Consider the following 18,446-nt stretch of genomic DNA (forward strand, 5'->3'; position numbering starts at 1 on the left):
CGTTTATTATGTTTAAGTTGATTTTTATTGAAAATTTAAAAGTTTATTGTAATGTTAAGTTCATTGTAAGTGTTTTTCGTTCAGTGCTCTCTTGCACCCTCGTAACAGCTCACCACCATACGCAGTCTATTTCTGACGTAAGGATTCATATTACAACATCCTAAGTTACAATAAACATGAATTTTCTTTTTTGATGTCCCTTACATTATAAATATCCTTCTTTTTCAGGGCTTTTCTATTTCAATATTCTTATTTTATGAGTTTTGGGGAGTGAGGGGGTTGAAATTATTTTAATTTGTTTTCTATTTTAAAAGGGAAAATTCATTAAAGATCTGGAGAGGAAAAAAAAAAACAACGCACCGGATACTTCTGGATGTGCATCTTAAGGGATCACTATATACTGTACAGTATATTTTAACATGACATTTATTTTAACATTTGTTAAAAAAAAAAAGGAACAATTTGAGAAGTGATGATAAAAACGAAACAGGAATGTAAGTAAAGGGAAGCTCTTTTTTAAAAGTTGTGAGTTAAAAGACAAGGGGGTTGAGTTTGAACCCACATCTGGTTAGAAGAAGTTTTAGAACAGGAAAGGACTTTGCTGAGTAAAGTCTCCAGGGTTACAAGGTGAAAAGCAGTGGGCAAAGGACAGATCTCTGTTGCACTCCAGAAGTTATCTTTATGATATAAATGTGCCGGAGGCTACATTTTTAAGTTTGTATTGTAGGACCAAGTAAAACTATTTCAAAACTGTCCCAAAGTTACCAATAGTTTCATGACATCCATATAAAATGAAATGCTTAGGCAATTGAAATTCATACATTCATTTATCAGTGCTGTTTCAGCTCTGCGTGCTGTCACTAAATCAACATTGATACGCGGAAATTGTTAATTTCTTCCAAAACATGTAGATTATGGAGTCACAGCTATTTCCAAAGTTTGGATATTGGTCTAAAACTGATCAAAGAATCCAAAGAAGGAGCTTTTCTTTTCTAAGGTGGTTGAATAATTGAATTTTTTTTAAATAAGCTGGGACAAGACAGGCCAAGGGTGAAGGGTCAATAATTAAGTGGATGACAGATTGACTAACTTCTTCAAGGAATATCAAGAGCAGAATATCTTTATCAAGAGACAAGGACTTTGTGCATCAGACATCCGATGACAAAGTATGAATATTAAAGCAAAACCTTCCAAGAGCATTTTGTGTATGTTTGCACGGTGAGTTTTTCTTTATCTGCTTCCAACATTACGAACTTAAAAAAGGTTATAAATGCCACACGAGATTCAAGTAAGGCATTACACTTCTCAGACTCGTAACTTGTGCAATGCAAGAATTAAAATTCCCCATCGACTGCACTGTTAGTGGCTTTCTGCTTAAAGGCGCACTACGGTACAGGATCCAGAGACGGGGGCCGTTAAAATTATTTAGGGCTGTATTGACATCTGGATTCTGACTAGAATCAATGGGGGGAAAAAAGAGGAAAGCAGAAGAAGAATTCAAAATGAGGTAGAATACATGGTTTGGTTGGTTAGATAGCGGCTAACACACTGGACCGTCGCCCAGCTTCAATTTAAAGACTCGGTAACATCAAAACTTCTAGGGTTGGAGGAACTTTCGAGACTCCAGCGTTTATATCGGGATCTCCCGCTGCAAAAATTGAAACTGTGGATCGATTTGTTGATTTATGGAATCCCCGTCTTTGCGTCATGGGGAGAAATCGTGGTCGAAGGATTCCGTCGACGACCGTAACGGCTGCATCCCCAACCACAAGATTAATATCAGAATACAAATACAAATTTGATTTCTCGCGGTGACGTAGAAAAGGAGGTTTGTGTTACATCGGGGGTCCCCAAACTTTTTCCTGTGAGGTCCAAATAACTTTTCCCTTCTCTGACGCGGGGCCGGGCCAGTTTGTTTTAATTTCCATTGTTACTCCGAGTGGTTACTGTGAGAATCTCATTGAGAATAAAATCTATAGATACATAACAAGTAGTTGTAAAATAATTTGCTTTCTCTCTCACGTGTCATCAAAGCAGGGGCCTTCGTGCTGCGAGGCAAAAGCAATAACTACCGCACCACTGAGCCTTAATAAAAATATGATAAATGCAATTAAAAATTGGTTCAAACGACTCCTAAACACTCAAACAACAACAGTATACCAAATAACATATAATAAGTATTGCCAAATAACAAAAAGTGTGACAATCGCAGAGTTGTCTAAATGCAAACATTTATTGTTTTCCAGAAAGCCGCGCATAACCAAATATTAACCCTTTCTGGGATCTTGACAGGGGGAAAAAAAAAAAAAGGAAATAAACAACATTGTTAATGAATAATGTATTTGTCTCATTTCTTGACAGGTGAGCCTTTTCTTTGAATTGAAGAAAAAAAAAAATCGTCCACTGCAGGTTAAATATACTGCATTCTGAATCTATTTTTCTCTTACCTAATCTTTTCGCCATTATTCCGTGTTATTTGAAGGGGCGTGCCCAGGTTTTTTTTTTTTTTTTTTTAAGGCACTGACTGCACAAGGGTGAGATAGAATGTTACGTTCTATGAAAGTAAAAGTCACGATTACATGGCCAGAATGAAGAAAAAAAATCATAATGCATCTCTGGTGTTGTTCAGCGGCCGGGCAAAATGTGGGAGCGGACCGTATCCGGCCCCCAGGCCGTAGTTTGGAAACCACTGTGTTACATATTCCCAGATCATGATTGCAAAAAAGTAGTTGGGTCGTGGCAATTGAAGTTACACGACACACTGCTGTTCTGCAACTTTAATTTGTCAAAACAAAACTGTGGTCTTGGCGAAGTCTGACTTTTTTTACTTCCCGCTGTTTGCTTTGTGTTCATGTGTTGCTTTTAAGTCATCCAGTATAACCGTCTCTCCTGTGTCTACAAGATGAGCCGATGCAGGATTTAATGTTCAATATTTTTGTTGATATGTATCCTGATTTGATCTCTTTGAGAGACTCAAATGTTTCCTCGTATTTCATTTTCCATTCATTTATCTTAAATACATACAAAAACAATGTGACCCTGTATGAAAAGCGCGTCTATTTGATTGTTGTGTTTTTAAAATGTTTACCGGACTGAGAAAGGCATTTGTCCCGGCGACCAGTAAGTGGAGTTTAACAAGGAACCGAAAAACAAAGCGTTTAGTCTCAGGGGGGAGAAAATGACATTTTTGGCTCTGATTTTTTTTTCGCTCCTGAAAAGATTGACTTGACAAAAATAAAATAAATGCTGTACTGTAGGAGAGGCAAGCTATTTGCTTTTGACCGTGAAAAGTGTACTTGAATTTGAGAGAACTATTGTGTGAGCTTTGAGGTGATTCATTGAGGATTTATGAAAATGACATTTCAAATTCTGGACAAAATGATTTATAAAAAGGTCACCGTGAACTCAAGACTCCCTCATTATAATCCTTTCCTTCCTTCCTTGACCTCTCATGATAAGTTGTGCAAAATAATTAAAAAAAGCCTCTCAAGGCAACAAGTATATAAAAATACTTGGTAGCGCATCAGGTTTTCGGAAATTTTTTTAAGGAAATCGTATTTATCATATCCACAAGGCCAAAAGCTACATTTTTAAGGGTACTGTCAGCCTTGACCATCAAAACAGAATTTTCCCTAGTTAACATATTAAAGCATATTTTGGGAGACTATTCCCGTAAGACATTCACAAGGCCGAGAAAAAGAATTTCCTTCAAACCATGAAATCATTAAATGTCATTACTTGAATGAATCAGCATACAAAAAGGATTAGTAAAACCAAGGATCAAATCAGCACTTCTTTTTTTTTTTTTTTTCTTATATATATTTGAATTTGTAAAACGCTGTCAAAATCTTGGCGTCCCAGCCGGCAGGTGGAGAGGAATTGGCAGAGCACACCAAAGTTCATCCGCCGCGCTGAATGTAGATGGAAAAAATGTAAATGTAATAATATATAGAGGCTTACACAATAAGGAGAAGGCCATAGATGTAGGACTCGGAGAAGTCGGGAGGATAGATGAGCTTCAGCGGCAGCTCTGCAAGAGAGGGAGCATTAACTGATGGAGAGGTGACCCGGGGAAAGAGGACGGGAGGACAGCCAAAAGAACACACACACGCACACGCTTACGCACACGCGTGCACCTACAATTCGTCCTCTGCATCTCAGTATCTCTTATCTTAAATGTCAGGAGACCAAATCAATACAAACACCAAATACATGCTGCTTTTTAGTGTAATTTCTAGGTGGGAGAAAAATGAAAAAAATCCACAAAAGCAACCAGTTTTCCCATCTGCGTGGTAAAATTGACATATACAATATGGTAATTCTTCTCTCTGTATTTTCATTTTGTTATATTTTTTTCACTGGTCTGCAACAATACTTTCAAAAATGAAATTTAGACAGTCGCATCCCAACTCATTTGAGATAAATGTTATAGTCATCATAGAACAAGTCAGCAGGGATTCGCTGAGTGTTGTAAACACTTTAAAAAGAATATTTTAACTATAAAACTAGACAAATGTACTTGGGAGGAAATTGCTTTTTTACGATATGGCTGTTAAATGCAAAATAATTTGTACCAAAGTTGTCATTAGTGAACATCTGGATTTGACTCTGAACAGTCTTCTTGGTCTCCAGCGCAGACCTCAGGGGGAGGTTGTTCTCTAAGATGAGGTAAGCTGCAGAGAGGAAAAAAAAAAAACAAATAAACAAAAAAAAAAAAACATTTAGAAGCAAAAAGGGACGGGAAAGAAACTTGCATAAAAACACTATTTTTTATTTTTTATTTTTTTAAACATATAGTCATTGTATTTATCTATTATCATCATTTTTAATCTGGCTTTTAATCTGTGCTTTTGTTAGTAGGCGGTTGGAAACTATGAGATGTTACACAGCGTTCCGACCGCGACCTCAAGGCCGAGAGCACAAAATGCTACTTTGACATTTTGACACTCAATGTAACGTGAGCTCAACGGTTCCCCTTGTGGCTGATGTGGGAAAACAATACGTCGCGGCGTTCGTAACGCTACACTCGGAGAACCGGCTATTTTTACCCCCCCGTGCTCTGATGGAGAGTCATTCTGCGAGGTTGCGGAGATTAAGCGGGCGATCCGGTCTGCTTAACAACCTCCTGTCAAAAAAGCTGAAAATGCCCAGATGCCGGAGATCGTTCCCACAAAACTGTCAAGATCGGAAAGTCAAAGAGATAACGCGTCAGCTCATTTTTTACGGGGTTTTTGAGCCGACCGACACCTGGAGCTTTGTTAAGTGTGATTAATGCTTCTTTAATATTTACAGACGGAGGGATCAGAATGGTAATTAAAACTACAATGCAGTTTTTTTTTTTCTTTAAACAGATCAGATAACCCTGAAATATTTATCTTTTAATCCAAACAATGTGACACTTTAGTTTTTTTTAAACTATAAAAGAAATACAGGCATCAATAAAGGATTTTGAATTGTAACGGTGGATGTTTTTTTGTTCCTTTTCTATCTTGATATGAGGATCTGCAGCAGAGTGATTTACTTTTCTTTCTATTTAAGAGACCTGAGGCATGACGTTATGAAAAATTTAGATGAAAATGTGAATCAATACTATTCCGATTCCCCGAGACCTAAAGACTGAGGGGTAAATATTCTATGAATATTTAATTTCTCTTTTAGTGAAGCACCACAGGTGAGGTCAACATGAAACTTAATAGACAAAAGAGCATGTTCCTATTTTATGAAAAATTCATCCAGGAAAGGAAGCATATTTATTTCATAAGGTTTTCATGTTCTATTAAAAAACAACATACTTTCAAACTTCTTGTGTTGAGTACAAGACCTGCATGCCAGGATATAGTAATTCATTTACATACAATATCAACATTAGATTATTTTATTTTTTTGCTATATATTTAGTTATTTCTTCAGCGCTGTATCCATTGTAGATTTAATCCATTTGTTTTCCCATTATTTTCTATCGTTCTTTATATCATTTAATGGGTAAAAAATGTAAGTAAATGTTAGGGCTTAAACTGATAAGTCAAAGCTAACAGAGAAACTTATCAAAGGTAAGATGTTTTTCCTTGTCACTAACTTGAAGTTCTACCAGCAGCACCTCCATATCGTTATTTTAAAATCCAAATGTTATTTTCACTCCTTTGTGAAATTTATTTCTTTTCCTAATTAAGTCACCCTTTGTTTGACAATTGCAGTCCTAAGTTGAAAATTCTTTTATATGAAAATAAAAAAAAAACAGATGATCAACCAAATTAAAGTGTGACAATAAAACAAAAAAAAAAAAAAAAAAAGCGAGCTGTAAAAATGAGCCCGGGAACAAATACAACAGCTGCAGATGTTTCCATACAGACAAGATGATGAAGCCTAATTGCTGCGCTATTTTCCATTTCAGAGCAGCGAGGAGAAAAGACACATCTGCCTGCCTCATCGAATCGGAGAAATAGGTTTAAATAGGAGAAAAAAAAAAAAAAAGAAAATACTCACAGTCCAAGTCTTCGAAACCTAAAAGCAGCACAGCCGGAACACCAGGACCTGCAATGGGATTCGATATTTACCTGAATCGTAAGACGCCAGAAACACCAAGACGTCGTGTCCGATATTCAGGAAGGCAGATACATTGAAAGCTGGCATTTATAGAAACCATAACTGATGAAAAGTGACCGTCCAGTCTTATTTCGACTAAGTACATAATTTAAATCAGATGTACCGCGCAACAGTGTGATTGTTTTTGGGCTGTTTTATGTAACTGCCAATTTGCATGAAAATAACATTTTCTGCACAAAGGGTTCATTGCCTACATCTAGTCTGACTGAAGAGGCCCGAGTGGCAAAACAAAAACATCACATTTCTGATACTAAAAAGACAAAAAGGGTAAATGGAAGTCTCTCTGTTTTTAAAGGATTCACAACACGATGCCGATTCTGGAAATATCAGGTGGCCCGTTGCTCGATCAATTACTTTTTCGCAGTTCTGAGAAAACTAGGGGAGGCCACTCGATCTAGCCTTATTACCGCAAACGGTCTCACGACTTTGTTTTTGAAAATTCTCTGCTCATTAGAGATACATTTTACCGAAAGCGGGTGAAAAAAGCACGTCGCCGCCTCTGTGGATTCGTCTTGAAAAAGCGGCAACAGGTGCGTTTGACCACGTTTTTTTTTTTTTTTTTGTTCGGCGGTTTACCTCTGCAGTGCAGGACGGCCTGCTGCGCGTCGGGACTGACGGCGGCGGCGAAGAACAAACACTCGTCCTTCAGGCTGCAGGTGAGGCACCGCCGACGAAACTCACCCAGCGCGGACACGCTGACAGAAAACGCCAAGCGGGGGACGACATGTCGGAGGAATCCGTGAACAAAGCAAGTTGTGTGATTACACTTAATTGCGAAGTGGCGTCTTATTACCTGTACAAATGCCTCTGCTGGGCCGAGTGCTCTGTGCTCAGAAAATATCTGCGGAGAAAAGCCAGACAAGGTCATTGATCCGTTGTGTGTCTGCTTTCACTCGTCGCTGCACGATGTCTCCGGACGACCATCGCAGACTGAAGCGGTCAGGATTGAAAAGCCGGGACGTGTTATTATTTCCTTTTTTTTTTTCCTTCCTCGCTATTCTAATAAAATCTGCCATTTCCCAGAATGTGTAATGTAAACATAAGTGGTAGCGGTTAAAGAAACAGAAAAAAAAAAAAAAACTGCATTACAGGTAGAAATATGCTGACGATGACGCTTCGGGGGGAGATGGAAACGCGAAGAATGAAAATAAACTACGCAGAAAAGAGCTCGAAGTTACTTGCGAGTCGGTTGCTGCTAATCTTTATCCATCCGATTGGTGATTTATTTGAAGGCGCTACGGGTCACGCAAATCGGAGGATCAAAATATAACAGCAGCAAGTGCGACGCAAAGCAGTTAAACATACATTTAAGAGTCAGAACAAGTTAAGAATAGCGAATGCAGGCAGGGGTGACATTTTTTTTTTTATGTTTCCGATATTGTTTTGCAGAATTCCACAAGATATCTGCATCTGTTTCCATGGTAATAACCCTGAATCCACGTACGCTGACAATTTAGCAACAGTGCCCTGCTTTTCAATATGGCAGTAAAAAGCGTTTGTCTGGTCGATTCAAGATGTTCGGTCCGTCGTCGGCTGTTTTTTTTTTTTTTTATTGTGTCGGCCTCCGTGTCTGCCAGGATGTTTGGCTACACGAGATCATGCTAGTTGCTCTGTTGTAGCATCACCAGTCTGTCTTTCACACTCTTACACACAATGTACGTCCGCAGAAGGACTACGTCAAACCACATTCGGAAAGCCACTTGCAAAGTTTGAAGCAAGAACATCTGGTAAAAGTCGAGTTTGTAAAATTGTCAAAGCCTCGGAAATCCTCTTTACTACGCAGGAGATAATCTAATCCTCTGACCACGGAAATTAGCAGATGTAAAACCTCCACAGCAACAGGTTGATTTTTAATATGTGAAAACAGAATATTTTGGGAATTTTGAACACAAATTTTTTTCTATTTTTTTTTTCCATTTTAATTATCTAAGATAACCTAGAGGAATGAAACATCACTGAATTGCATTTTTTTTTTTTTTTCTCCTAACTAATTGTGTCCTCTAGCTAGGAAAAGGCTTGTTTTACTGCCTGACACATTTAAAAAGATTTATTAAGATATGTTTAGCAGCTTTTAAAACAGGATTAAAATATGCTTTACAAAAAAGAATAGCAGATGAAAAGTTTAAACCTTTTAAAAGAATAAATACAGCAAATGTCATCGACTGGCAAAAAGCTGTGTAGTGAATGATTAACAGACTGATCTTCAACTTCAAATCACAGTGGCGTTTGAGTAAAAGCTCCAGTGAAAAATTTTTGCGTCCACGTAGCCTGTTTCACCAGGTTTTATCCAGAATAATAAATGTTATATTTTGTTTTCCAAATGAGTGGAACAAACCTTGTAACACACAGGTTAAATAAAACAAAAAAATCAGATCTAATGATTGTTACGCTTAATGGATTCCTGGTTTGTCATGTCTAACAGCAAGGGACTTTTAATGCTTATTTTTTGAATGAAGTTTAGTTTGGTGAGGTGAAAAATTTCAGAAAAATGTTCAATTTTTGAAAAAAAAAAATTGAAAAAAATTCAAATCAGAAAAATGTGAAAATCCCTGCATCTATTATGTAATGCTTGTTCTGCACCAATGGTTTTAAATTTTTTTTCGTTTGTTTTAAATTGTTATTTCACATTTTAATATCTGACGCATTTGCATGAAACTATTTTGGAGATGCCAGAAAGAATATTAGTTTAATTATGTAGAGAATTCACTTCCCTTTGCTGCTATTCAATATACACACACACAAAACATCAAATGCTAAGCTAACTCTCCGCGTTGGCATCTAGCTTCCTGGCGCAAACAGAGATCATTTATCATTTCATTCTATTCAATATTTGCCAATCCTTTAACGGGGTAATATTTCAACGCACCCTTAACATTTGGAATTTAAGAAAAAAAACATAAAAATAGCCAGTAAACTTACATGATTTGGTTGCTTTCGTCATAACTCAGGATTTCAGTCACCTCCCAGTTACCTGAGGTGAGGTGACGGATTTCGTCTTGGTCGCTGCGTAGCTAAAAGACAATTACGGGGAAGCGATTAAAAAAAAAAAAAAAAAAGACAGGGAATCGAACAAAAGCGATTCCGCACGATTAAAACAAAGAGAGGATCACCTTCTTGGTGAACATGGTGATGTGGTGAAAATCCCCTTGGCCTCCTTGTCTCACCGGCAGGGTGAGGAAGAACCTACTAATGTCCTTGGAAAAGAGCGGCTCCTGGCGCTGCAGAAAACACACACACACACGTCTTTAAGCGTGAATAAAAGGTCTCGGCGGAGCCACGGAGCACTGTCGCTAAGATATCACACTCCGGTCGGAGGTGGACGGAAACGTTGCGAAGGTCGTTTCAAGGCATATTAAGAGTGTGTTTGCAGGACTGTCTCGCTAAAATGTCGGACTCTGGCTCACCTGTCTGGAGAGCCACGTCTCTGAGGACTCCTCATGTCTCTGTAGGCAGTAGAAGAGACATAAATCAATACTACGTTTACATTACGTGTTGACTTTGACCAGAGGTACTTGCTTAGAATATTCATGATTCTGTACTTTTGCAAGGTACTTCTGATAACGTCTGACTTGTCCTGCGAAGATATACGTTTTTCCAATCCACGTACTTTTGTTTAAAAATAGAAAAATGAATAAAAACTCTAAAAAGGCACGACTTGAGAATGAGTGCATTTCAGATTTCTTTATTTTATTTTGCACAATGGTGTGTGTTTGCCGAATGAAGAGGGCGTCGAAGATTTGTCCTAAGCCAGAGACTCAACAGTACTTTTTACTTTCATACACTAAGTACATTTCTGAAGCGTTTCTGTTTTTCCATTTTAGTTGAGCAAAAGAATTCCAATCAGTACTTTCATTTGCGTTTTACACAGGCTTCTACAGTTCTGCTTGTATATGGGATGTATGCATTAGTAGCATATCTGGTAATATTGGTGTCTAGTATTTTGTTTTATTTGATATGCGGCGTGACTCATCAGGACAACACACAGTTCAACAAAACATCTGAACCCATTTTCATGTTCTTTGCGCGGCTGGGATTTAGCGATGAGCACAAGTCTGAATGAAAATTCTGAGGAAAAAAATAGAATAATAAAGAAACTAAAAGCATCCATCCCTCCATTACTGCTAAGTTTGGACCCTCTCTTATTTGAACAGTTGTATAATGCCAGTGCTTATTCGCTCCCTTGTTTCTGATGGATGCGGCAACAATTGAATGCAAGACGTGGGTTGAAATATAATTCCAGTCAGATTCACATCAAACAATAAGCATCTTCTACAATAATCGGTCAGGAAAAAAAAAAAGACACAAGCCAGGCCTGACATCCAAACAGATATGGATACGGACGCTTCCGCACAGCAGCGAGCTATCCAGCATCCGCTTCAGATTTGAAAAACTTGTTTCTTCACAAAAAAAAAAAAGGAAAAGCATGGCTGCTATTGTTTGAGCCAAGACGTCTCAATAGCAATATTGTTTAATTCAAACATGACTTGTAAGGGACACAGACATATTTGTATGTAAAAAAAAAACCTACGGTTTTATGTTACATATTCCCAAATGATATTTGATCCCTTCTGTGCCCAGAAATATCGTTGTGATGTCAAGGCATTTTGTAACATCCTATCCAAAAAAAGAGAAATGGTTGCTGCAGGAAGGAAAACTGGGTGCGGGTCACGCAAATGGAATGTTTAAATTTCAAGTTAAGGATGAATGGTGGTTTTGGATCACAATGTTCATAGCATCATGGGAAAGAAGTAATAAATGTCTTGCTCTGGTGCCCCCCTGGACTCAACCAAAAAGTACTGTTGAAAATTTTATCCACTATATTCAATGGAGCCCCCATATAGATCCAGGACGGAGGTTGAAAGACAGGGATAAAAAATGGCCAATAGCAAGGACATGACCTTGTGAAAAAAACAAAACAAAAAAAAAAAAAACATCCACTTCATAATACAGAGATGTTAAATTGCTCATGGCTCATGTACAAACATCAAATATTTACCTGACAGAATACCGACAGCAAGGTCTCACAGAGAGGAATAATTAAAAAATAAATAAATAAAAAAAATCACCCAAGGTCTCCAGGAAATCCTCACCGCAGGAAAACGAACGCTTTGTGTAAAACGATTGTTAAAACTGCAGGCGACGTAAACTGAATCAGTAGAGGTGAAACCGAAATCGAGTTTCTCCCTGACAGTCCAACAAGTGCCGAGGGAGGAGGTGCAGGACGAAGGCCGTGCCTTTAAATGTAAAGCCGGTCAAGCTTTGGTTTTAATTTAGTTGAATAGCAGTGGGACGTGTCAGAGTTAAGTCACGGCTGTGGCTCATTATTGGACTCGCGGCTGCAGCTCATCACTGGCAATCAGTATAACTCGCCCAGAAACGGGTTGTTTTTTTTCCGCCCTGGTGGACAAATTGTTTTTGCAAGGCCTTCCAGCGGCCTCCCGTTCCGGCTCTTCCACACCAAACCCGTCTTTTCCCGATTTTTCAGCTCCTTCCGCATCAGCATTCTATTCCTACCCGTTGTTCTCCGGTTGCTAGAACTTAAAGTAAAGGCTACGAACCCTCGCCTCGTTTTTGTGGAGTCGTCGGTTTTGCCGTTACGGGACGGCAATCGCGTGACACGTTGTGCTCGTTTTTATAATTATTCATTATTCGTCAAAACAAACACACTGATTGTGACGCCGTTCAATTTACAGCATAGGAAATAAAAATTTTGAATGGAATGTGATTTTGTGCAACAACTTTAATTTCCCTTGTTACTGCGAGTGGTTAATGTGAGAATCTCATCGAGAATGGAATAAAATCTATAGATTCATACACAAATAGTTGTAAAATTGTTCGCTTTCTCTCTCACGTGTCATCAAAGCAGGGGCCTTCGTGCTGCCAGGCGAAAGCGAAAACTACCGCACCAATAAGTCTTAATAAAAATATAATAAAGGCAATTAAAAATTGGTTTAAATGACTCCTAAACACTGAAACGACAACAGTATACCAAATAACGTATAATAAGTATTGCCAAATAACAAAAAATGTGACGATCGCAGAGTTGTCTAAGTGTAAACATTTGTTGTTTTCCAGAAAGCCACACATAAGCAAAAATTAACCCTTTCTGGAATCTTGACAGGGAAATAAAAAATCGGAAAATAAATAACATTATTAATGAATAATGTATTTGTCTCATTTCTTGACAGATGAGACAAACAGCCTTTTCTTTGAATTGAACAGAAAAATAATCGTTTGTCCACTGCAGGTTAAATACCCTGCATTCTGAATCTATTTTTCTCTTACCTAATCTTTTCGCCATTATTCCGTGTTATTTGACAGGGGTGTGTCCAGGATTTTTTTTTAAGGCACTGTCTGCAGAAGGGTGGGATAGAATGTTACGTTCTATGCATGTAAAAGTCACGATTACATGGCCAGAATGAAGAATGCATCTCTGGTATTGTGTTACACTGTGTTATATATTCTCAGATAATTATTGCAGAAAAGTAGTTGGGTCGTGGCCATTGAAGTTACACGACACACTGCTGTTCTGCAACTTTAATTTGTCGAAACAAAACTGTAGTCTTGGTGAAGTCTCACTTTTTTACTTCCTGTTATTTGCTTTAGTTGTGTTCATTTGTTGCTTTTAAGTAATCAAGAATAACCGTCTCTCCTGTGTCTACAAGATGAGCCGATGCAGGATTTAATGTTCAATATTTTTGTTGATATGTATCCTGATTTGATCCCTTTGTGAGACTCAAATGTTCCCTCGTATTTTATTTTCCATTCATTTATCTTAAATGCATACAAAAACAGTGTAACCCAGTATGAAAAGCGCGTCTATTTGATTGTTGTGTTTTTAAAATGTTTACCGGACTGAGAAAGGCGTTTGTCTCGGCGACCAGTAAGTGGAGTTTAACAAGGAACCGAAAAACGAAGCGTTTAGTCTCAGGGGGAGTAAATGACATTTTTGATTCTGTGCATGTACAAGTCACGATTACGTGGCCAGAATGAAAATAAAAATTGTTCAGGGGCCGGGCAAAATGTGGGGACGGGCCATATCCGGCCCGCGGGCCGTAGTTTGGGGACCGCAGGTAAATGCTGTCTGAGCGATGTGAGCTAGCAGTTGCAAGTAAGACATGATGGCGGCGCAGCCGGGCAGGGAAAGAAAAACGCGGTCGGAATCACCTTTGACCCGGAGATCGAACCACATCCAAGAAATAATCGACAAAAACTACAGGCTGTCCACATCTTTGAGGACAGCAGTTGTTCCTCATTTAATATTCATTTGGTCCCCAATCAAGATACCCTACATTGGTAAAGGCGAATTATAAATTGCCATAGACATCTCTGTTCATATGCAATTAAAAGTACAACTGATTACAAATTTGAAAATAAAGGATTAGTCACAATTAAGTAAATGAGTAATTCTGATAACAATAAAATTCGGCCTCGCAACGCAGCAACACACACCGACCTGCCGTAATTACAAAGCAAATTAGTTACCGTGTGTGTGTGGGTAAGGGGGGGGTGGGGCGATATTATGCGAAATTAATCCATTTTAAACGACGGAGCAGAGCAGCGGAGGAATGAGACCGAAGTTATATACGGATGCTGATTAGAGCGCCGGCCGGAGAGAGTCGGACACGCGCTTAAATCAAGCTCACGCACCAGAAGGCAGACTCCTATGGTGGCGTCGCAGACGGTCAGCAGCGAGGAATTCTGGGGTCGATTGAGCCACCTCACAGCGAGGTGTGTGTTGCTGATCCACTTCACCATGGTCACATAGAAATCCCTGCAGACGAGAAGCAGGGGAGCGGAATTAGATTGGCCGGGGATTTTGCGTCTTCGCCGTGTTGGGGGTTTAATGTGTATCTGCGTGCGCGTATGTGTGTGTGTGTGTGTGGTTGCGTGCTCGTGCGTCACCTGTGGCTGAACAGATCGGGAGGCTGCAGTTCCTGGGTGTGTGTCACTCCAAACAGATTGACCACCGACAACTTGACCGCGGGGTTGATCTGGCCGGCCTTATGGTGAAACACACAAAGACGCGGGATGAGGCACACACACATCCCTGCGTGATGGAATTAGATTTTTCCACCGAATCATGATAAATATTTGAGTGCATCTGCGACTGTGAAACACTGCGAGGGAATCACCAATTTCTCATTTTTCACATGTTAGAAATTACAAAAATCAGTGTAATCCATGTCATGTTAATTGGATTCAAAAATGTAGACATTTCTAAACTTACTTGAAAAAAGAAAAAATTAAAAGACCCCATTGTGAAAAATCTCCTCAGTGGTTTTTCTTTTTGGATTCGTTTAGTTTCCGTATTTTTTTATTATTTTTTTTAATAAAGGGCAAAATGATCATGTCCTCTTTGCATCCGAAAGCAAAGAAATTACTTAAAAAAAAAAAAAGGGTCTCTGCTGAATCTTCGCATCACCGAGGTTGGCAATAAATGGGATTTTATGAAAAAGAGCTGTATTTCAAACATAGGAATAAAGGTAGGAGGTAGAAGTCATTCCCAGTATTTGTGTGCATCATTTTTCCCAGAAAAAAACAGACCTTTTTCATTCACTCCCTAAGTCTGTTTCTCCTCCGTGTATTTCTTGAAAAATATGTGAAAAAAAAAAAAAAAAAAAAAAAACAGCTTCAACCTCTGAACCTTGAGCTGCGTCTCGTTGATTTTTGCTCCTCCAATATTTTTTTACATTCTGCCGGAACATTTTTTAGAGTCATACTCAGTCCTGTGGATCTAAAGAAACAGCTCCGACCGCAGTTAGGGGAAGGAAAAAGTCAAACGCCTTCTTTGTGCAGATATGAATCGAATGAATCAAAAGAAATTAAACAGACTACATAAAAAATGGCCAGTATGTGTGGGCTGTGTTGAAGAAGACTGTACACGCTAGCGCGTACTGAACTATTCATATCTATAAACTCTATTTTTCTTCTTTTTTTTTCCCATCCTGCTTGCTCGAGGTCAGGAGAAATTTCACATCTATTTCTTTTTTCTGCTCGGTGACTGTCTCGGCCGATAAAAAGCAGTTTTGAGAGAATCCGGATATATTCGTGATGAATACTAATGTTGAAATCATGCTGATTTATGATCGAAATCTTATTCTTCGTCGTCGGCTGAAGGGTGATTTGCCCCGAATCAAAAAAACTAAAACATAGCAACTGTGTGCATTTCTTTTTAAATACAATTAACTGCAACTACAATACTGGCGGTTATTTAGCCTTTGTTTGAATTGTTCTGACCTAAAGGGATGATAATCTTATCTATTATAATCAGGGTAAATGACAAAAAACTAAAATTATTTGAAGTGAGTTTCCCGTCAGCCTCACCAACCATTTTGTTTTTGTTTTTTGGTTTCCAAAGGCAATGGGCACAGTAAACTCCAAACGTCCAAAGTCCGGCCCGCGGGCCAAATGTGGCCCGTGTTCAAATTTACAGCGGCCCGCAGCCTTATTCATAAAATCAGTAATAAAATCGAATTCAGTCCGACAGCCTGTTTTTCTACTTTGTATTTTTGAGTCTAAGATTGAAATAATGATTCATATGTTTTGTGCTTCTGAATAATATCACTGTTTGTGTTATTTTCACATATTCAAAATTCAGATTTTTTTAGTTAGCATTTAACAGTGAACAATATGTATAATAAATGTATAATAAATAATAAATGATAATGTATTATTAATTTTATATAATTTATTATAATAAATAATAAATAAACCTAGATATGCTTACGTTTTTTTTTTTTTTAATTTTCCAGACAGACCTTTTCGCTCATTTCAAACGGCATTCAAATAGGAAAGACAAATCGACAAACTTTACAATTATGTTTTGTGTTAAGACATGAAAAGTATGTAATTTTGGATGAAAAAAAAATGTCTTGAAATATTTCATTTGCATTTAATGTTAACGGTTCAAAGAATGTCGGCCGTCACACATTTTCACCTCACCAAATATGGCCATCTTTGCAAAAAGTTTGGACACCCCTGGTTTAGATTCTCTAAAACCGCAGGGCAGAACCTGACCTGCCATTCTTTGGTAAACCTGATAATCCACAAGGTGCCATGTGAGATAGAGTTTCCACTAAGTTCTGCTCAGAGTTCTTGAAATGATCTCCAGGGTTATTTCAGGAAATGGATCGGCCGGCTGCATCATATCACGGTTTAGTTTTCCGGACAGGCGCCGGGTTCGGCAACGGACGCAAACTGAATCGACTTCTATTGATCGGCTTCGAAAGCAAAATGAAAACTCGCCGTACGCCTGGTCATTTGGACTTTCCCCAACTAGACCGCGGGCCATAAATGACTGCACCGAAGTAGGTCGCGAGCTCGGATACAGTTTGCTGACAGGAGGCTCCGACGTCGCGGCGTGATTGGCTCACAACACCGGAATAGAATATATTTCACCAAGCGCCGCTTCGATTGTAATCCCTGAATATACAGGACTGTCTCAGAAATTGTGATAAAGTTCTTTATCTTCTGTAATGCAATTAAAAAAAAAAAAAAATGTCATGATATTCTAATATTTTGAGATAGGATTTTTGAGTTTTCTTAAGATGTAAGCCATAATCAGCAATATTAAAATAATAAAAGGCTTGCAATATTTCAGTTGATTTGTAATGAATCCAGAATGTATGACATTTTTGTTTTTTTTTTGTAATTGCATTACAGAAGATAAAGAACTTTATCACAATATTTTAATTTTCTGAGACAGTCCTGTAGGAGCGGAGCTAATCCTGGTGCTACGCGTCATCTGAGCGTTACAGAACGTAAACCGTACACAAGTGAATGAAGACGTGTTTTTGTAGCGAGTGAATGAAGGCCTCATTGTGTTAGCAATACTGTTATGTTGTGGATTTTTTTTTTTTTATTTACATTACATTACATTACATTGCATTTGGCAGACGCTTTTATCCAAAGCGACTTATAATAGAGGACATAGGGACTGCAAATACACTTGCATATACACGATGCACAGGAAATATAAAGAACAGTAAGCTTGGGTTAGTGAGTTTTGTTTTTTGTTTTTTTTTTACTAAATCCAATATAAAATGTACAATAACAATAATGCTGTTTCATAACAAGTAGAGGTGTGTTAGAAATGATAAAATGAAAAAATGTCTGTTTAAGAAATGTGGTGCTTTTCATTTTGTTTAGACGTGCAAACAGAATGGTCAAACTGCACACAGAACTGAAATACATAAATAAAAAATAATAATAATATGAGGAAGGAGGTGTTTTTAATTGAATACCAATACCTGAATTCATAACCCGGAGCCTGCAATCTAGCCGTTTACACGCGGAGCAGCTGATAACATGCGCAAAATACCCTGCAGTGAAAACACTAGCAGGGTGGCAAACACTCGGTGATAGTTCGGGTCCGGTCTGGTCTCTGCTGTTAGGATGTGAACGTGCACATCTTCAACCGCTGCGTTCTGGATCAGATTTCTTCAATAAAATCAAATTTGGATTGGGTGGGCTCGCTCTAGAATTGTTCCCGTTTGATGCTGACACATTAACCAGATTAAAAGATTAATTATCTGTTCCTCATTATCGTAATCCATATTCCTTTAGGGCACAATCTAGGATTAAAATTTATTTTTTCTCTCTTTTTATAGCGGTGAGGTGAGAGGACAAGAACTGGTTCTTGTGGATAAGACGCCTGCCGTTTATTTGTCATCAGATGTGTGTAGAACCCTGAGTATATATTTAGGATGGCTAATACTTCTGCGGCATTTGATGTCACCTAGCCTGTTAGCAAGCTGTGAAATATGATTATTTTTCAGCTTGAAACTCCACCTTTTATTTTCTTAAAAGATAAGAATGCTTCCTTATCTCTATTAAAACAT

General features: G+C 38.3%; 1 protein-coding gene across 2 annotated transcripts in view; it reads right to left on the reverse strand.

Moving 5' to 3' along the window:
* Nucleotides 1–18,446, reverse strand: part of LOC147233543 (inactive dipeptidyl peptidase 10-like) — a 144,524-nt gene that overhangs the window by 21,540 nt on the left and 104,538 nt on the right. For both annotated transcript variants that reach the window (XM_086148460.1, XM_086148461.1), the window contains exons 10-19: nt 14,509–14,606; nt 14,254–14,377; nt 10,008–10,046; nt 9,714–9,821; nt 9,523–9,614; nt 7,397–7,444; nt 7,180–7,298; nt 6,484–6,531; nt 4,575–4,673; nt 3,961–4,030 (exon numbers count right to left, since the gene is read on the reverse strand). In XM_086148460.1, coding sequence (XP_086004586.1) covers nt 3,961–4,030; nt 4,575–4,673; nt 6,484–6,531; nt 7,180–7,298; nt 7,397–7,444; nt 9,523–9,614; nt 9,714–9,821; nt 10,008–10,046; nt 14,254–14,377; nt 14,509–14,606 — 845 coding nt within the window. The remainder of the gene's footprint in view (nt 1–3,960; nt 4,031–4,574; nt 4,674–6,483; nt 6,532–7,179; nt 7,299–7,396; nt 7,445–9,522; nt 9,615–9,713; nt 9,822–10,007; nt 10,047–14,253; nt 14,378–14,508; nt 14,607–18,446) is intronic.

The sequence above is a fragment of the Fistularia commersonii genome, chromosome 6 (assembly GCF_037954325.1).
Source record: "Fistularia commersonii isolate RoL2024-O1a breed Wild chromosome 6, RoL_Fcom_v1.0, whole genome shotgun sequence".
NCBI lineage: Eukaryota > Metazoa > Chordata > Actinopteri > Syngnathiformes > Fistulariidae > Fistularia > Fistularia commersonii.